The sequence below is a fragment of the Aphelocoma coerulescens genome, chromosome 2, assembly GCF_041296385.1.
Source record: "Aphelocoma coerulescens isolate FSJ_1873_10779 chromosome 2, UR_Acoe_1.0, whole genome shotgun sequence".
Taxonomy (NCBI): domain Eukaryota; kingdom Metazoa; phylum Chordata; class Aves; order Passeriformes; family Corvidae; genus Aphelocoma; species Aphelocoma coerulescens.
This window is the reverse complement of record NC_091015.1, coordinates 163,702,940-163,720,003: the sequence shown is the minus strand read 5'-3', so window position 1 is coordinate 163,720,003 and position 17,064 is coordinate 163,702,940. Positions and strand designations below refer to the sequence as shown.

At 47.4% G+C, this 17,064-nt stretch overlaps 1 protein-coding gene across 1 annotated transcript in view; it reads left to right on the top strand.

Annotated features, from left to right (window-relative positions):
• Positions 1-2,421: 2,421 nt before the first annotated feature.
• KCNK9 (potassium two pore domain channel subfamily K member 9) overlaps positions 2,422-17,064 on the top strand; it is a 94,911-nt gene continuing 80,268 nt past the window's right edge. Inside the window, exon 1 of the mRNA XM_069006055.1 lies at positions 2,422-3,007. Coding sequence (XP_068862156.1) covers positions 2,422-3,007 — 586 coding nt within the window. The remainder of the gene's footprint in view (positions 3,008-17,064) is intronic.

Here is a 17,064-nt window from a genome sequence, read left to right as displayed (position 1 = left end):
GTAAGGCTGAAAATCCCAGCTCTAACGCAGGAGGATGCCTACAGTTACGGGCAAGGCAACATCAGGAGGGACAGCCTTGTCTCAGAGAGTACATAAAAGCAGCCTCAGGCTCCTGTGGTAACACCTGGTGCCGGAAACCTGATGGCGAAGGGAGAGGCAGGATGTGACCTGAGGGACTGCATCCTCCCCAGGGTGGTGGCTCAGGAGCCATGGGGCTGGGGAAGGACCCTGTGGAGCCAGGCTGGCTCCTCTGAACCATTGGGAATATTTTGCTGCATCTATGTAGGTTGTATGTAATGAGCATAGAATTACATAATGACTTCGGTTGGAAGGAACATTAAAGATCATCCAGTTCCATGCTCGTGTCATGGGTCTGAGTGCACACCTGTGCTTGGGGTATATGCTGAGGTTGGGGAATGGGCTGTGCTGCGTGTGGGTGGTGTGTGGAGGGCCGTGGTGTGGGCAGGTTTTGGAGTGTGTGATGCTGTGGTGCATTTGGCTGGGGACTTGAGGGAGCTTTGATGTGTGGGGCTGGGGTATGTGTGGCTATGAGTGTGGAGGTCAGTGTGTGTGTGTGGGGGGGGGTGCCTGAGCGGAACTGCAGTGTGTGGATCTCTGTGTGCATGGAGTGCCAGCACAAGACGTGAAGGTGTGGTGAGTGACTGTGGTGTGTGTGACTGTGGTGTGCAATGCTCAGGGTGTGTAGGGCTATACACGTGTGTGTAGGGCTGTACAGGTGTGTGCAGAGGGGCCACGGTGTGTGACGCTCACGGTGTGTAGGGCTCTGTGTGTGTGTGTTGTCGGCGGTGTACAACGCGGGATGTGTAGGGTGACGGTGTGTGAAGCTCGGGGTGTGCAGGGCTCTGCCTGTGCGCGTCGGTGGCGTGCGGGGCTGTACGTGGCAGTCTGTGGAGGGGCGGCGGTGCGCGGAGCTGCGGTGCGGTAGAGCTCTGCGCGGGGCCGCGGAGCCGCTGTGCGCCGGAGCGGCGGGGGTGGCACAAACCTGTCCCGGCCGCTACGCGCGGCTCGGCTCGAGGGTGGGAACGGCTCGGGGTTGTTCCTGCGGGGACGGCACGGACCCGCCCCGCCACCGCCCGGCTCCGCTCGGCGGCCAGGGCGTGGCTGAGCCCGGGGAGGCGGGCGGGAGCCGCAGCCGCGCCGGGGGAGCTCCGCGGCCGCTCCCTGCCGGGGCGGCGCCGAGGGGGTTAAGGCGCTCCCCGCGGCGGCCCGGGGCGGGCTCCGCATCCCGCCTCCCGCATCCCGCATCCCGCCTCCCGCGCCGGAGCGGGCACGGGCACGGGCACACGCACACACACGCCCGCACACACACGCTCACACACACACGCGCAGGCGATGGCTGCGGGGCGCGGGCTCGCTTCTCCCCGAGATGATGTCAAGAGCCCGGGAGAAGGAGGAGGAGGAGGACGGTTGCTCTTTTCCTTAACGGCATTGTTCTAAAACCATCCTAAAGAAAGCAGCCCCCGCCCCGACCGCCAGGGCAGCAGCCGTGAAAGTACCCTTTCATTTTCCCCTCCTTTTTGCCTCTTTATTTTTTTTTTTTTTGTCTTATTTTTTCAATTTTTCTTCTCGCCTCCGTCTTTGTGTCCGCCTGGGGCCGAGCTGCCCTCACGCGCTCCCCGGGGAAGCCGCCGGCGATTCTCCGCTCCTCCCGGCAGCTCGCGGCCGCAGCCAGCGCCCGCCGCCGTCCCGCCGCTGCCTGGGGCAGGTGCTCGGTCCGCGGCCGCCGCCTCCCCGCCCGCCGGCCGGGGCGGCTCCGCGCCGCTCCTCCCGCCCGCGGGGCGCCGGCTCCCCGCCGCCAGGGCCACGCCGCCGGCCCGGCGCCCCCGCCTCCCGCCGGAGCGGCGGCGCGGCCCGGCGCGCCCGGGGATGCTGCCCCCGGCCCCGCGCCCGCCGCCTGACACCGCCGCCGCCGCCCTCGCCGCGCCGGACGCCGCTCCGCTGCCCACGCCGCGGCCACCTGCAGCAGCAGCAGAGGCAGCAGCTGCCCGGCTCCACGCCGCCCTCCGCGCACCGCGGCGGAAGGAATAGATCGCCCAGCCCGTCCCGACCCGCCCGGCCAGCGCTCCCGCAAGCAGCCAGGGCCGGGGCGGGTCGGGTCCCCGACGGCCGGAGCCCAGGCGCCCTCCGCCCCTCGCCCCGCTCCTCCTCCGCGGATGGGCGCGCTGCCGCCGCCCGGCCCCCTCCGGCTCCGCCGCTTCGCCTGAAGAAACTTGGGACGGCGGCGACCTCCGCCTCCCCGCCGCGCCCCGCCCGGGCTGCGGGCGACCCTTCCCCGCGCCGCCGCGCCAACTTCGCGGGGGGACCCGCCCGCCGCAGGACTCCGTGCCGGGGCCGTCGGCCCCTTGCCGGGGACCCCCTGCCCCTGGCCTCGGTGCTGGGGAGGAGCGGGGGGTGCCCTGGATGGCCCTGCGCACTGGGACAGCTTGGTTTGGGCAGGTCCTGCGCAGAGTTTCCCGGCTTCAGGGCACCTGGTCCCGGCGCTCCAGCAGCCTCCTGTGCCTCTCTTCTTCCCAGGAGCCCGAGCAGGCGGGCGGGGAGCGACCGCCGCCGCAGCACAAGCTGCCCCGGAGCAGCGGCAGCGGCGGCGGCGGGCGCCGCCGGCCCCCCCGGCAGCTGCTCCCCTGCTGTGGCTGCTGCGGCCTGTCGGAACCCCGGGCGGCCAGGGGGGGACATGGTCCCCTCACTCGCCCCTTGCTGGCGGCCATGAAGAGGCAGAACGTGCGAACGCTGTCCCTCATCATCTGCACGTTCACCTACCTGCTGGTCGGGGCTGCCGTCTTTGATGCCCTGGAGTCCGACAACGAGATGCGGGAGGAGGAGAAACTCAAAGCCGAGGAGATCCGGCTCAAAGGAAAGTACAACATCACCAGCGAGGACTACCGGCAGCTGGAGTTGGTGATCATGCAGTCCGAGCCGCACCGCGCCGGAGTCCAGTGGAAATTCGCCGGCTCCTTCTACTTTGCCATCACGGTCATCACGACCATCGGTGAGTGACTCCCCTCGGGGAGGCCCTGTGGGGTCAGGGCCGGGGCTGGGGCAAGAGCTTCCCGGGCTGGAAGAAAGGGAGAGGGGCAGGGAGGCTGTGGCATGCAAAGGTGTCTGTGCTGGATGAGATTTTTTGCTTCCCTCCCGTGTTACGTAATTTAATGCTCTTCCTTGGCACTTGTTGGACTTCACAGTGTCCCGCACCACTTCTCCTGGAGATGGATCCTCTGTCTCTTGTGTGGGACTGGAGAAGAGTGGGGCTGGTCTGGCTAGGGGCATTGGCACTGGCCAGGTGGCTACCACGGTGCTGTGGCTTGGATGGTGAGGAAGAGGGGGAAGAGGCAGGGTGACACTCCTGGGGTTCCCCTCAGGAGGAAGGCCCTGTTGTCACATTCCTTTTCCACCTTAAGAGACATGGGGAAAACTTAGGCAAAAGGCAGCTGGAGGAGAATGAAAATGATGAGGGCATGGGAACTGGATCAGCTGGGAAAGCCCTTAATGTAGCCAGGCATGGACCTGCTTTTGTAAACTTTGTTTTGGTGTTGGCAGTGGCTGTGGTGGTGGTTCCCACAGCTGTGGTCAAACCCTGGGCATTGCCAGTATGTTCCTGGAGTTTTTATTGCAGCTGGAGTGTCTGATGTGATAACAGGTCACAGTCTGCATTTCCCCTTTGTGGGCACATGGTCTGACAGGCAAAACGATGCCTGCTGTCACATTCACGCTGCCCAGCTTCCCAGATGTGCCGCTTCCCAGGACGGTCAAGGGACAGTCAGTGGACACAGCCACGGGCTGTCATTTTGTACTTCACTGCTTCCCACAGCTAAAGCTGAGCATTTTTCACAAAGTTTGCTTCTCTGCCATAAAAATAAATACCACAGTGATTAGAGGCTGCGAAGTGCACACAAAACTGTGCTACAACTCTGGCTTTGGCTGGATGAGCACGTTTGCTCGTGCTGGTTTTGTGTTCTTTAAGGTGGGTTTACTAAGGCAGTAGATAGTGTTCTTCTCCCAGAACTTCTGGATGTTACCCCCTAACATCTGTGGAGATCTGAAAAGACCCCTCTAACTCAGTAGCTGTTTGATAGTGGCTGCATTATATGGAACAGGACATGAAAGTAGCGCTCTTATTAATACAGAAGGACTTGGTCTTTTTGCCATTTAGGGATTATTACAAGAAATTTTCACACTGCCACCTGAGATACTGAGTGTTCAGCAGAACATGCTGTCCACTGCCCTTTGAGAAGTGTCTACTTATGTTTGTGTTTGACTATATTCTACCTGGGGCAGTAAAAAATTTCCTTTGAAAGACCATTTGAGAGTATAAAGCGTATTTGCCCTTACAAAGATAAGATTTTTCAGGGTTAATTTCCTCTTCCTTTCTGTTATTGGATACATTACTACAAATGCATATATTAACAGGTTATGGAATATAAAGTAGAATGCTACTTTGGGTGATGATTTGTATTTCCCGCTGTTCGTTACGATGTCAGAACTCTCTTTCCTACTTTGACCACTGAGTCTCCATCAGCCTGTCTCTTGACACTTATTTGTGCTAAATGAATATGTCTCTGTCGTGCTCCTCTGTGTTACAACAAACCTTCCACACACACGTCTGTGTACTCACAGTGCCCTGTACTCCTGCCTGGGAGCTGCCTGCAATACTTGCTGCGTTCTTAAGCTCAGTTGGTGACAGGTAGAAAGGGCTGTTTGTACAGTAGTTTGCTGTTTTGCTGGTGTTTTACCTGGAAACAAGTACAACTTGCTTGGGAAGTTGGAACATTTTCTCCTTCAGAGGGCTGGGATTTGTTTAGCAAGCTCGGCATACCTCAGCATGCAGAGGATAGAATGCATTTCTGTAGGCAGAGGCACTTTCGGAGGTATGAATTGTTTAAATTTAAAAATGTGTATAGCAACAGGGAACCACTGGGACAAAGAGTGATAATAAAGAATGGTGCAGAAAGACAGACATTCTATAACGAATGTTCATTTGGGAAGCTGTGCTCTGGGAGGATATCTGATCCGTCTTTCAAAAGTTTATTAATAGTTGCTCTCTGCATCTTGCCAAATGCACTTCTATTTTTTGTACCATCTCTTCAGTACTAAAGTGGTTTCATGATGTTATCTGATCTACTGCTAGTCGGTAAAAGTAAGCATGGAAGATTTTTCTTTAATTTCTTATTTATCCTAAACTAATTTCTCTCACGTATGGGAAAAAACCTTTCTTTGTTTAAGTTATTAGGAAAATAAGGGTTCTTACCTATGTTCTTTTGTACAGGGAAGTGCTCTAAAATGTTCAGATTAATCTTTTGTGCTGGTTCTTTTTTTCAAATCTGTATGTATGCTCTCATATACATCTGTCTCCCTCTAAAACCTTCTGGATGGAATTCCAGAAGCACATGCAGTGGGGTATGCATTGGTGAACGTGCTGTACTCAGCAGGTACTCCTTCTAAAGTGTGTCTCACAAATCACTGCAGGCTGACTTTTAAAAGAGAATTTACAAAGACCTTGCCTAATCTGGAAGGGTACCTCTATCTCCACAAAACTTCCCTTCAGAGAAAACAGTGATAGGAATCGGCGGACCACAAAGTCAAGCAATATGCATATGGTTGCAGACTAATTTATGTCTAACTTAATTGTACTCCGTGATAGTGCCGTGCTAGCAACATGTCTGGAGCGATTACCTCTTCGCTGTGCTGATTTCAACTACTGTGGCTTTAATTTAATCAAAGGCGTTTATGGTTGGCTGTGGCCCATCAGTAGCCGGGAAGAGGCTGGTGCTTCTCTGCCAGTGCTAGGGGACAGTTGTCCCCAGACCGTAGGACAGGTGCCCCATTGCCCCTGGGATGTGGGGCTGAAGGGACAGCTCTGGTGCTGAAGGGACAACTCTGGCAATTCCCCCAGTCCGCGGTACTGAAAGGACACCTCTGGCAGTGTCCCCAGTCTGTGATGCTGAAAGGACACATACGGCAGTGTCCATGGTATCAAAGTGTAAGTCCAGCAGTGTCCCCAGTCCGTGGTGCTAGAGGGACAGGTCCGGCAGTGTCCCCAGTCCATGGTGCTGGAGGGACAGCTCCGGCAGTGTCCCCAGTCCATGGTGCTGGAGGGACAGCTCCAGCAGTGTCCCCAGTCCATGGTGCTGGACGGACAACTCTGGCAGTGTCCCCAGTCCATGGTGCTGGAGGGACAGCTCCGGCAGAGCCCTCAGGCTGTGGTGCTGGAGGGACAGCTCCGGCAGTGTCCCCAGTCCGCGGTGCTGGAGGGACAGGTCCGGCAGTGTCCCCAGTCCGTGGTGCTGGAGGGACAGCTCCGGCAGTGTCCCCAGTCCGCGGTGCTGGAGGGACAGCTCCGGCAGTATCCCCAGTCCGTGGTGCTGGAGGGACAGCTCCGGCAGTGTCCCCAGTCCATGGTGCTGGAGGGACAGGTCCGGCAGTGTCCCCAGTCCGCGGTGCTGGAGGGACAGCTCCGGCAGTGTCCCCAGTCCGTGGTGCTGGAGGGACAGCTCCGGCAGAGCCCTCAGGCTGTGGTGCTGGAGGGACAACTCTGGCAGTGTCCCCAGTCCATGGTGCTGGAGGGACAGCTCCGGCAGAGCCCTCAGGCTGTGGTGCTGAAGGTTCGGCTCCCGTCCATCACTGCAGGTCCGGACTCTGCTCCTCGGGCAAGCTCTGCAGCTTGTTGCTTCCCCTGGAGCCACATCATTAAAGACGTGTTTGGAAGGGACCATGAAAACCTGAAACTTTCCTGTGTGAGATGAAGTGCTGAGATTCAGTCAAGTCTCTCATGTCCTCTAATCTATGGCATTTGGCTTTTATTGGCAGGTTTTTGGGGGTTTTGCTCACCTGTCGAGCTGAGTACTAAACAAAAAAGTGAGGGCTAATCAGACAGGTTTCTTTTTAACCTGGGGCAAAACATATTTTTCTACTCCCCAGGTGCAATGTTCTTGTTTTTTCTTTCTTTCCTTTTTTTTTTTTTTAACCAACACAACAATGGAAAGGTTGACAACCGCAGGTGCTACAATATTCGATGAGTCTGCTCTTAAAATCACTTAGCAGAAAATACTCCCTCCCTCCCCTCCTCCACCCTCCCCCCTCCCCCCCGCCCCCCCCAGCTTCTACAAAGTTTTGGTTATGTTTGGATTCTGTGAAAGTTTTTAGGTGATCAGAAAGAACTAATAAGCTCTTCTTGGCTCTCACCAGGTGCTGAGTTTATTTCAGGATTGCTCTTGTTTCGGAGTCAGCTACGATGAATTCCTTACCATTTCCAGTTACACAGTCAAAATGATGAAAAAGAGGGGTTTAATGAGGTTCTTCATCCAGCTATTTATCTTTTACAAGATACACTGTAGAATATGCCACAGAGTTAATCTAAAGGCTCTATACTCTGAATGAAAACACCAACTTCCAAAAATAAAGGGTTATTTCTAGGATTCCTAGTAAGTTAGACCCTTTTCTGTAGGTCTATAAGAGTCATTAAACTCTTTCTGTGTAAGCAGGTGTCAACACTGTCAAAATGTGTTATTGGTATGGATATCGCTCTATCATTTAGGCCTTAAAGGGTGATAGTAATACTTGATTTAACACCACTGAGCTCTAGTAAACACTGAATATTTCTGGAGGCTTGTGTAGAATGTAAAGAACTGAAAGCTGTTTGTGTCACTCGAAAATGAACTGAAACAACAAACAGATTGAAGATTGTTATTTATTTATTTTTTCCCAAGAAGTGACTGTAAGGGGAGCAAAATTAAGGCAGTTTGTGCTGTGAATTATGAGTCTCTTTTTCTGGCTTTTAGGCCTTTGTTTTTGAACCTACTGCAAGCAGTGACTGAACTATTCAGACAAAATACTTTTTTTAAGAACGCCGTGCAATACCTGTAATGGTGAATGGAATATCCACCTATTGACAGCTGGTTGGCTGCGGAGTAGCCAAACACTCAGGAACTGTCTGCATCCAGATGAGGACATTTCATACTTCTGGCAGATGGTGTCCTGACAGGGAGTTTGAACCTGCATTAATGAACTAAGCAAACACATGCTTAAATCCATTTTGGGGTAGTGGTTGAGTCTCAGTGTTCTTTCTCTGCATCATTTTACCCTTCTGTAAAATGGGTGTAAAACCACCAACTTGGTAGTACAGTGATGTCTCTACTTTGGGTTAGAAAAAGACTGAAGTGTTCTCACAAGTGAATTATTTTGTCTGTGTTGCTCCTCCTTTAAGACCAGCCTCTGGTGTTCTGAGTCTGCTCTTGGTTTTTTATGGATGGTAGTATTTAGACCCAGTCCATTGAAAAGGTTTGAGTAGGGAATCGTGGCAGATGGACAACCTGCAATTGAAAGAAGAGACAGGAAGAAAACAAGACATGTAAAGGAAGAGATTGAGAATAAAGACACAAATGTTTTGGTCAATTAACTGCTGCATTCATGACTTGCCAGGATCATGAAGGCCATATCTCATACAAAAAACCAAACAAGCACACAGTAGATTAACCCAATTAATTATTAATAAACTCAGGCGAAAGCAAAGAGATTTTCTGGTGAGGCAAATGCTTGCAGATACACTGAAGTAACAAATCTCTTCATTCATGGCATCTGAAGCTTTAGTGGAGAATACTGGATGATCAGGACCTGAATATCTGCTGGTGGTATCTCCCAAGCAAGAAAGAGGTGAGCTACAGTGAGCCCTGTGAATATAAACTGTGTGTGGGATTTTGCTCCCCTGCATAACTAAAATAGTCTGCAAGATTGTTTCACACTATATTCAGATTATATTGTCTGACAAAAATTAAAATAAAACCCACTAAAATAGTGTTCTGCCAACAGAGGAGACTTTGAGGCTACTTTGCTCACATTTGTGGAAAATGTTCTTGAGTTCTTTAAAACTGTTTTTGCAATGATACCTCACATTCCTGCTGGAGGCACTTTAGCAAAAGCTTTTTAGAAATCACTGATAAGCACGGAAAAATTACAACTCAGAATGATGTTGACCTGCATCTTCCCACTGTATGGCTTATTGGCAGTGCAAATGTAATAGTAAGAGTTGGAAAACAATTTTGGGGAAATATTGAGAAACCTCTGGCCACTGAGCTAGGTGGAGGTGTCTGCAGATTTCCTTACTGTAATGACGCTGGAGAAATTAGTGTCTTGTAGATTTTTAGGATTTGGTGCTCTTTCACTTCCTCCTAACTATTCATAAATTCTTTCTTTACCTGAAGCAAGTGAGATTTAGATTAAGCATGAAGAAAACTCTTCCCTGCCGTCAGGGTGGTTGTGTGCAGGTAGAGACTGCCTAAGGAGACTGCTTTAAAAAGAGATTAGACAAAAATCTCCCAGGAATGAAAAAGCTGTAGCTGCTTTTGCCTTTGGGGAGGAAGATGGACTGGCTGACCTCTTGAAGTCTTTATCAGCCTTATGTTCTATGATTTTCTGAATCTTCCTTTTTTTCCTACTTCTTGAGCCCTAATAGTTCTTGGGTTAACTTGTTTTTCTTGAGAAAAAAAACCCCAAATACTTTGAAACTCTATTTTCTCCACTTTATGGTCTTTGCTTATTGATTATTTTTCTAGCCAGTAAACCCATTTATGTACCTTTGCAAGTGTCAGAATAGAAATATCTGTGTTTACCCACCATCAAGGCTACAAGCTAGAGGTGTTGGTGAGTGTTTTGGGAAAGAAGTTAGCTGAAGGAGAAGATGGTCCTGCTGATATGAGGATGCCAAGCAGAAATTCACAGGGCAGAACTGGGAGGGTGTTTTCGACTAAGAAAAAGGAAAGAATTTTCTCTTAGCAATGGACTTATATCTGCTTTGATTAAAAAGAATAAAAATCCTTTTGCTTTCTCTTGGGACAGCTTCACAACTATGAGGCTTGACCAAAGGAACACTAATGGAGAGCTTGCCTGTTGGACATCATGAGTTTTGGGACAGATGTTGCTGGTCTGGCATGAAGGACAGCTGAGAATGCCGTTGTGTTTCCTTGAATGCCATCTGTACTGAGGTGCTCAGTTCCTTCAGTGCAAGAGCATATTCCCCTATAAATGCTGAAATCCATTCTCGTGGCTTTGAGCTGGAGTTGCACAGCTCTTTATATTCAGAATGCTGTACTGACATTAGGTGATTCATCTTCACAACACCTCTATGTAAAAATTATCCTCAATTTAGAGACAAGAAGAGAAAACAACTTTCTGGAGATTCAGGTTGGGAGCCATTTCTAATTGCCAAACTGCTCACTTCTTTCTCTTTCGGACAACATGATATGACTTTACAGCCAGATTAAACAGTGGAGATGAACCAAAGGCAGAGATCCATAAGGAGTTCAAGGTGATACTGACAAACTCCTGCAGATTAGGTCTTTTGACATGCAGTGATAGCAGAACCTGGAGCTTTATTTCATGAAGGTTCATATATGATTCTGGCTAATTATCTCTGTTATTACTATGTGTCTTCTGTCAAAGGCCCTTTAGGCTATCAGGTATCCACTTGCTATGGATTTTACTGAAGATCCTTGGCTGGATATAGTTAAAGGCCACATGAGATATGTCTTCCCCTCTAACAGATGCTGGCAAGGACACTTACTGATGATGCAGAACTAATGAGTCCTTGGTGCCTGTAAGTCGAACGAAGAGGTTACTGTGGACTTGCAACAGATGTTTGCTGTGTGTAGCAGGCCTATTCCCCTCTTTTTGGATAGTTTTGAATGAAGCCGTGGACTGCTTCAGAAATTTCACACATGGACATTGCTGCGATGCAAATTAATTATAATTTGTTACTTTTTCAGGATTATAGTCCATGGGATCTACTGACTTTAGGTAGATTACCAGGTTATTTATCCCCCCCAAGGTGTCTGTGACTTGATTGGCTACAACTAACATCGATATTGCTGGTGCTGTAGCTACAGCACTTCCTTTGATTGAAGTGAGAGTGTCTATGGATAAAGGACTGTTCAGCAAAAAACCCCAAAGACAGAAATAAAGGTCTGATCCAAAGTTTATTATAAGTAACAGAGAGAATATTTTGAGTCATAGTAGTTTGGGATCAGGCCATTATTTGATATATTCTCTAGCAAACCAACTAATGGAAAATATCTTCAAAAGCAGTTTTCAGATTTATTTATTTTTAATAATGAAACAAACAGTTTTGAAATTAAAGTGTATGCTGATTTTGGCATTTAAACTGATTTGTATCTTTTTAATTGAAAGTGAAACACTAAACTACATGTCTACTGCATACCTCAAACTCAAGCAAAGAGAAATCTTGAGGAAGGATGTTGATGTTTTTACTCTATTTTCTTTTTCTTTCGGTGGTGTGTGGTTCTTTTCTTGTTGTTTGTTTGTTTCCTTACTTTCATGACTGCCAGACAGTTAACAACCCCTTCTGATCTATCATCTTCTAATCCACTGAGATCCTTTTTTTTTTTTCTTAAGTGTAACATGCACTTACTTTTTTTTCTGTTTCAGGGGAAGAATCCCTGAAGTTTCTTAGCAGTTTTTTTCTTTTTAAGGAGTTCAATGACTTTTTTTTAAATACCTGGCCAATTGCCACAAGAGGCTTATGCAGTTATCAGTTGGTTAAAGGGTTCAGTATCCTCTTTAACTGCTTTCATTATGGAGGTGATTAAGGCATGCCAGTGAAAGGAATCTCTCTATTAAGGACTCATGTATTTGTTACTTATTAGGATGATTAGGAGGGAGCAGACTGCATTGTCCTTTCAATTCCCTGCACCAGCAGGAAAAAAGAGCTTCAGAGAAAAGCAGGCAAGTAGTGGGGTTAAAAGGTATCTGATGGGAAGCTGATTGTCTCCTTGCTCTCCCATCAGAGAAGAGGACCTTCTCAGGCACAAAAATTTCAGAGAGAGCTTGAGGGCACAGATTGATGAATGAAACCTGCTGCAGCTCTCTCTAATTGTGTAGTGCAGGAGATTAGCTCTAAGGAAATGCTCATAGACTCCCAATTTAGAGATATTCTTGACATATTGAAGGGAAGATAGAAATAAGAGATCTACTCCCAAGGCAATTGGCAGTGTCAGCAATTTCGGATGCACACTACCATAAACTCATTTCAGGGGTGTTTTGGGAGCAGATAGAATATTTTATTTCTTCCACCCTCTTTTATTTTGACATCCTCTGGAGAGGATGTCCTCCTATGTTTAAACCAACACAGGCTATGGGAATTGTGGCAGAAATTAAATGTTGTAACAAACCTGTAACAAACCTAAACCAATCAAGTTTTGATTTGTCACTCTGCTGTATTTCACACCCATATGGAACTTCTCAGGACCAGACACAGTAGGAAAAGGTGTCAAATATTCTTGTTTCAAAGGTCTGTATCTCCATTACTTGAACTAATGAACAGTTGTTGTTAGTTGTTAGTAGTTTGAACTGTTATGGTGAAACAAGTCTGACTTCACTCAGTGAAAACAGTGTTTGCAGCAGTAATAATCTTTAAAAATCTGCAGTTTGGTGCTTAATTTAACTTTGCTCTGGATACATATAAAATATCGTACTGCAATAAAAGGAGCTCCAGCACCAGGAAGGACATAGAGCCCTGACCATAAGGCTCTGCATGCAGACTGTGTCATGTAAGATACTGCATCAGGAATATTTAAAAACAGTTCATGAAATAGAGATGATTGAACTCCCTGTTACAATCTTGCATCAGAAAAACACCTCATACTTGCAGAGGTGACTTGAAGTCTCAATGCTTGCCCACAGTTTTTCTGGCCTTTGGGGACTTCTTTGGCTTCCAGAGTAAACCATGAATTTTAGAAGAGTTCCTTACAGGATAAAGCATATAGTATTTTCTGCTGAGGACTAGAAACAGTAGAAGGATGCTATTTCAGCATTATTCAGGATCATCTAGGCTGTCAAAAAAACTGGATTGCCCCAGACTGCCAGAGGAAAAAAACTCAATTTTGGGATGTGGAAGTCTGGAGACCAACATTTGGGTTGTGAAAGTCTCTTCTAACATTTAAAGTTATGAGCCCACCATCACTTTGCCATGTCCTCTATAAAAGTTCCTGATACACTGCTTGTTTGCTTCTGGACACCAAATATGTCTTTTTTCAATTTTTTGGTATTATTTTCAGTATTACTTAGGTGTGTTAGAAATGACATAGGTCTTGTTCTAGGCACTTGATAGTTAAACAGCAACACTGGATCTGTGCCATCGGAAGCACGTGGAAATCCCAGTGATTTGACCTGAACTCTTCAGTTGACCTTTCAACTGATATATTGAGAATTCAGTGATCTTCCAAACCTCTCTGCTTTAGAATTTCTCCCCTCTTTTGCTGTTTCATGTGGGAATGAAGATCCCAAGAAGAGGAAGGAGGTGGTTTCTATTCAGTCAGTACTGATGCTCTATCAGCTTTTTTGTTAATTTCTGGTATTTTTCTCTGACAGACGAATAAATGATCATCCAGTCTTTTGGCAACAAAAGCTTAAGCTCTTAAAACACATCCTGCCTAGTAGTGAAAGGCCTGTTATTTAAAGGGCACTTTTCAAAACGATTAGTACTTTAGTAGCAATGTGTTTGCCTTAATGAGTGCACTCTGGCAGCCAGAGGAAACAGCATAAGCTGATACCTAGAGATGTAGGCTGACATAGGCAAATTGTCAGTGCTACAAGTCAGTTACTGAATGTACTGCACATCCAAGAGGTTATTTTAATGAGTGAAAAGCGCTAGGTATGATTCAGAATGGCTTAATTTTTGTTTTCTTCTGAAATATCCACTTCCTTTTGTATTTTCATTCAGAAGGCCTCGTACCACTCCTCTGCTTGTGATAGTTTGTGTTGTATGGGTTGCATTCAGGTCTGGTTTGACTTGCTGAACTGGCACCAGAGACAATTTTTCATAAAGTTTCAGACTTGCTTCATTGGTGTTGCTGATGTTTGAAGTCCGTTCTTGTGATGTAGGTAGGTCAGCTGCTGGGATTTTGATATAACATAGATTTCTTTTTAAAGGTTTCAGCAGGTTTTTCCTTTCCCAAGATGGATAACAGTGAAGGCTGTTGGTATTGAAGAAGAAGACGCATAGGATGCAAGCTCTGAGTATCCAGCAATAGGTGTCATGATGGAAGTTGCTGGCTCTTGAGCATTTGTGGTCCTGACTTGGATAACTAGCTGGAACCTGACTGCAGGTGAGGTGATGAGGAGTTAAAAGCTATTTCCATGGTCTCTTTGACAAGAATCCAGCCTGTGGAGCATTTCAAACCTGATCAAAACAACAGGTCTGTTCCTGAAGACCTTGAGTGTGGCGCAGTGAATAAGGAAAGGTGTTAAACAACAGCCAGGAAGTGTTAGAGTGGCCACAGAGAAAAAACCCTTTCTAGCAGTGATACTTGTGAAACACTGAAATGCATTGCCTGCAGGAGGCATGGGCTCTTCTTTGCTAGGTCTTGCAGAACAGGATGGACAAGCATCTGCCAGGAATGACCTATGCATTCTGTCCTGCCTTGCGGCAAGGTATGGACTGGCCTCCTCGTCCTGTATTTTTAATGGTTCCCTAAACACACAGGCTGTTTGAAGTTTGTTTTGCATCTTGCTTGGATCTATGTAAATTTATCTTGTCCTTTTTTTTTTTTCCTGAGGGTTTGTGCTTCCCTTGAGGGATTATCAGTGCACCCTACAATTCTGTCTCCAGCTGAATATCTGGATAAGAATCAAACCTCTTCTCTAGGCAGTAACTGTTTGGTGTTAGCAGTGTCACCAGCTTTTTATGGCTGCTGTTTGAACAGCTCTACCAGTGGCTGTTTCAGGGAAAAACAAACATGCTACCTATCTTTAAAAAAGGGACAGGAGAGAACGTGGGCAGTTAATGCTCAGTCAACCTAAATTTGATCTTTAGAAAGATATTTGACCAAGCTGTTAATCAGCGTGAAAGTACCGAGGGGATAACAAGGGACAAGCTGGAACAAACCCAAATTTTTCCTGAGTAACTCACGCTGGACTTGTCTGGGTTGTTTTTATTCCAGCAGATAGCTGATAGAGGGGGAAGCAGTAGGTTATGACATTTTTTACATATGTGGCATGATAATAGCATTGAGTTCTCGTAATTGCAGTAGAAAAATCTAGACTGGCTTGAACTGCAAGATGGGTGCAAAGTGTGGATGGACACACGCCATGGACCAGAGGTTGGACAGTGGCTGGGCCTACCACATGTGTGAAAAACACATACACTGTGCAGATGTAAATGGGGCAGAAAATACAGATTCACAGATCTGCTCAATTTACCACCAGATAATTTCACACTAGGATAGAAAAAATGCAGAAATATTTATCACTGGTTTTCTGTCAAATTGGATGGACATAGCATATGCAGTCATACAGGGGTCTGTCCTGTGGCTGGTACTATTCAAGTTTCCCATTAATGGCTTGTCTGATAGAACAGAGAGTACACACATTTATTGTGAGGGGTGGCTAGCACTGTGAGGGCAGGAGCAGAATACAAAATGATTCTGTTAAACTGGAGAAATGGTCTGGAATCAATATGATGAAATTCAATAAAGTCGAGTGCACAGAATTACACTGAAGAAGAAAATATCAAAGATACAGATTTAAAAAATTATATAAACTGACTAGGTGCAAGTACTACAACATCATGCTGATAAAGTGGTAAGGCTTCAGCCTGGAAACTGGGTGCAGTTTTGGGCACACAGAGATTTGAGAAAGGATGAGGAAAATTAAAATGCTGGAAGAAAATTTAACCTGTATTCGGTGTGAAGTAGGCAGAGATTGTTTACCCTATATGAAATACACGAAGGAAGGGAACAATAACAGCTTCAAACATGGGAAAGGTTGTTGTAAAGAGGACATTGATAAGTTTTTTCTGCATACATACCCAAGGTTTGCTTTTCAGCACTGCAGATGCAGGTTTATCATCAGCTGTGAAAACAGCTGTAACATGACCTGTAAGGAACCTTCAGAGTGTCAGCAGTCAGAGTGTCTGAAGTGCTTAAACAGTTGTCCAAACACGTGGGTTTGGTTTACTTCAGCCTGCCTCAGATCTGAATGGGCTTGGTTACCCATTGAGGCCCCCTCCAGCCGTGTGTTCCTAGGTGGCTGGGAGCTGCTCTACAGGAGCTGCCTGGTCAGTTGAGTAACCCTAAGTGATGGACTGAGGATCTGAGCATCCTGCAACAGGTCAAATGGTTTGTTGAGGTTTCTCCCAGTCCTCAGCTTCTGGGATTATGCACTCAGTGGATGTTTCTAAATGCTGTGCTGAATGTAAAGCAACATTTGCTGTCTGACAGTGGACTTTGTGATGGTCAAGGCTGAACTTGCCTTCAGGAGAGCTGTTCTGCTAGAACAGGCATCAATTTGCATCTTGCAACCCCTGCTCACCTGGCATTTTGGGTTGCACATTCTCTCATGCTGAAACAAATAGGTTCTTCCTCTTTCCCTAAATGCCATGCATACAAACCAGCAATTTCCATAGCACAGACAATCATCAATCTGTTATCTTGGCAGACACCAATGCCTTTCTACTTTGGAGGAAGGAAATATATCCCATAATACACCTGTGCAATATATGGCAATGGTGATTTTGTTGCTAACCCCCACAGCAATCAGTTTATGCCCTCAAGCATGAGATTTGATTATCCTTGTCATTATCTAAGCTACAAATGTTATTAGCAGCCATAAAATTGTCCATTAAAGTGAGAGGAATTACTTGCCTGCACCAGGGGGAGAACAGATAATTTACCACACAGATTTAAGCCCAAAAGCACTTTTTTTTCCCCAGAAGAACACGCTAAGCCTTTGTACAGCCTCCATTTTTGCATTTCAAAACCTACTTCCCCCTCCATGGCGCTCAAGTCTGGGTCTTTTGCCATAACAGTGGCATAGATAACGCCTGTTGAAATATCCTCAGAGATCATGACCACGTATTTATTCTATGTTCCATAGCTTGAATGAATGCTTCCCTAATTCTGGAAGTGCAGACACTCAAACTTTGGTTGGGTTCCATATTTTCTAGACTTCAGCACTGGTCTGAACTTCATTTACACAAAAGCAATTCTGGATGCCTTGGGCTGACTTGGCACCCATGGACTGACCCTGCATCACTAGTTGAGT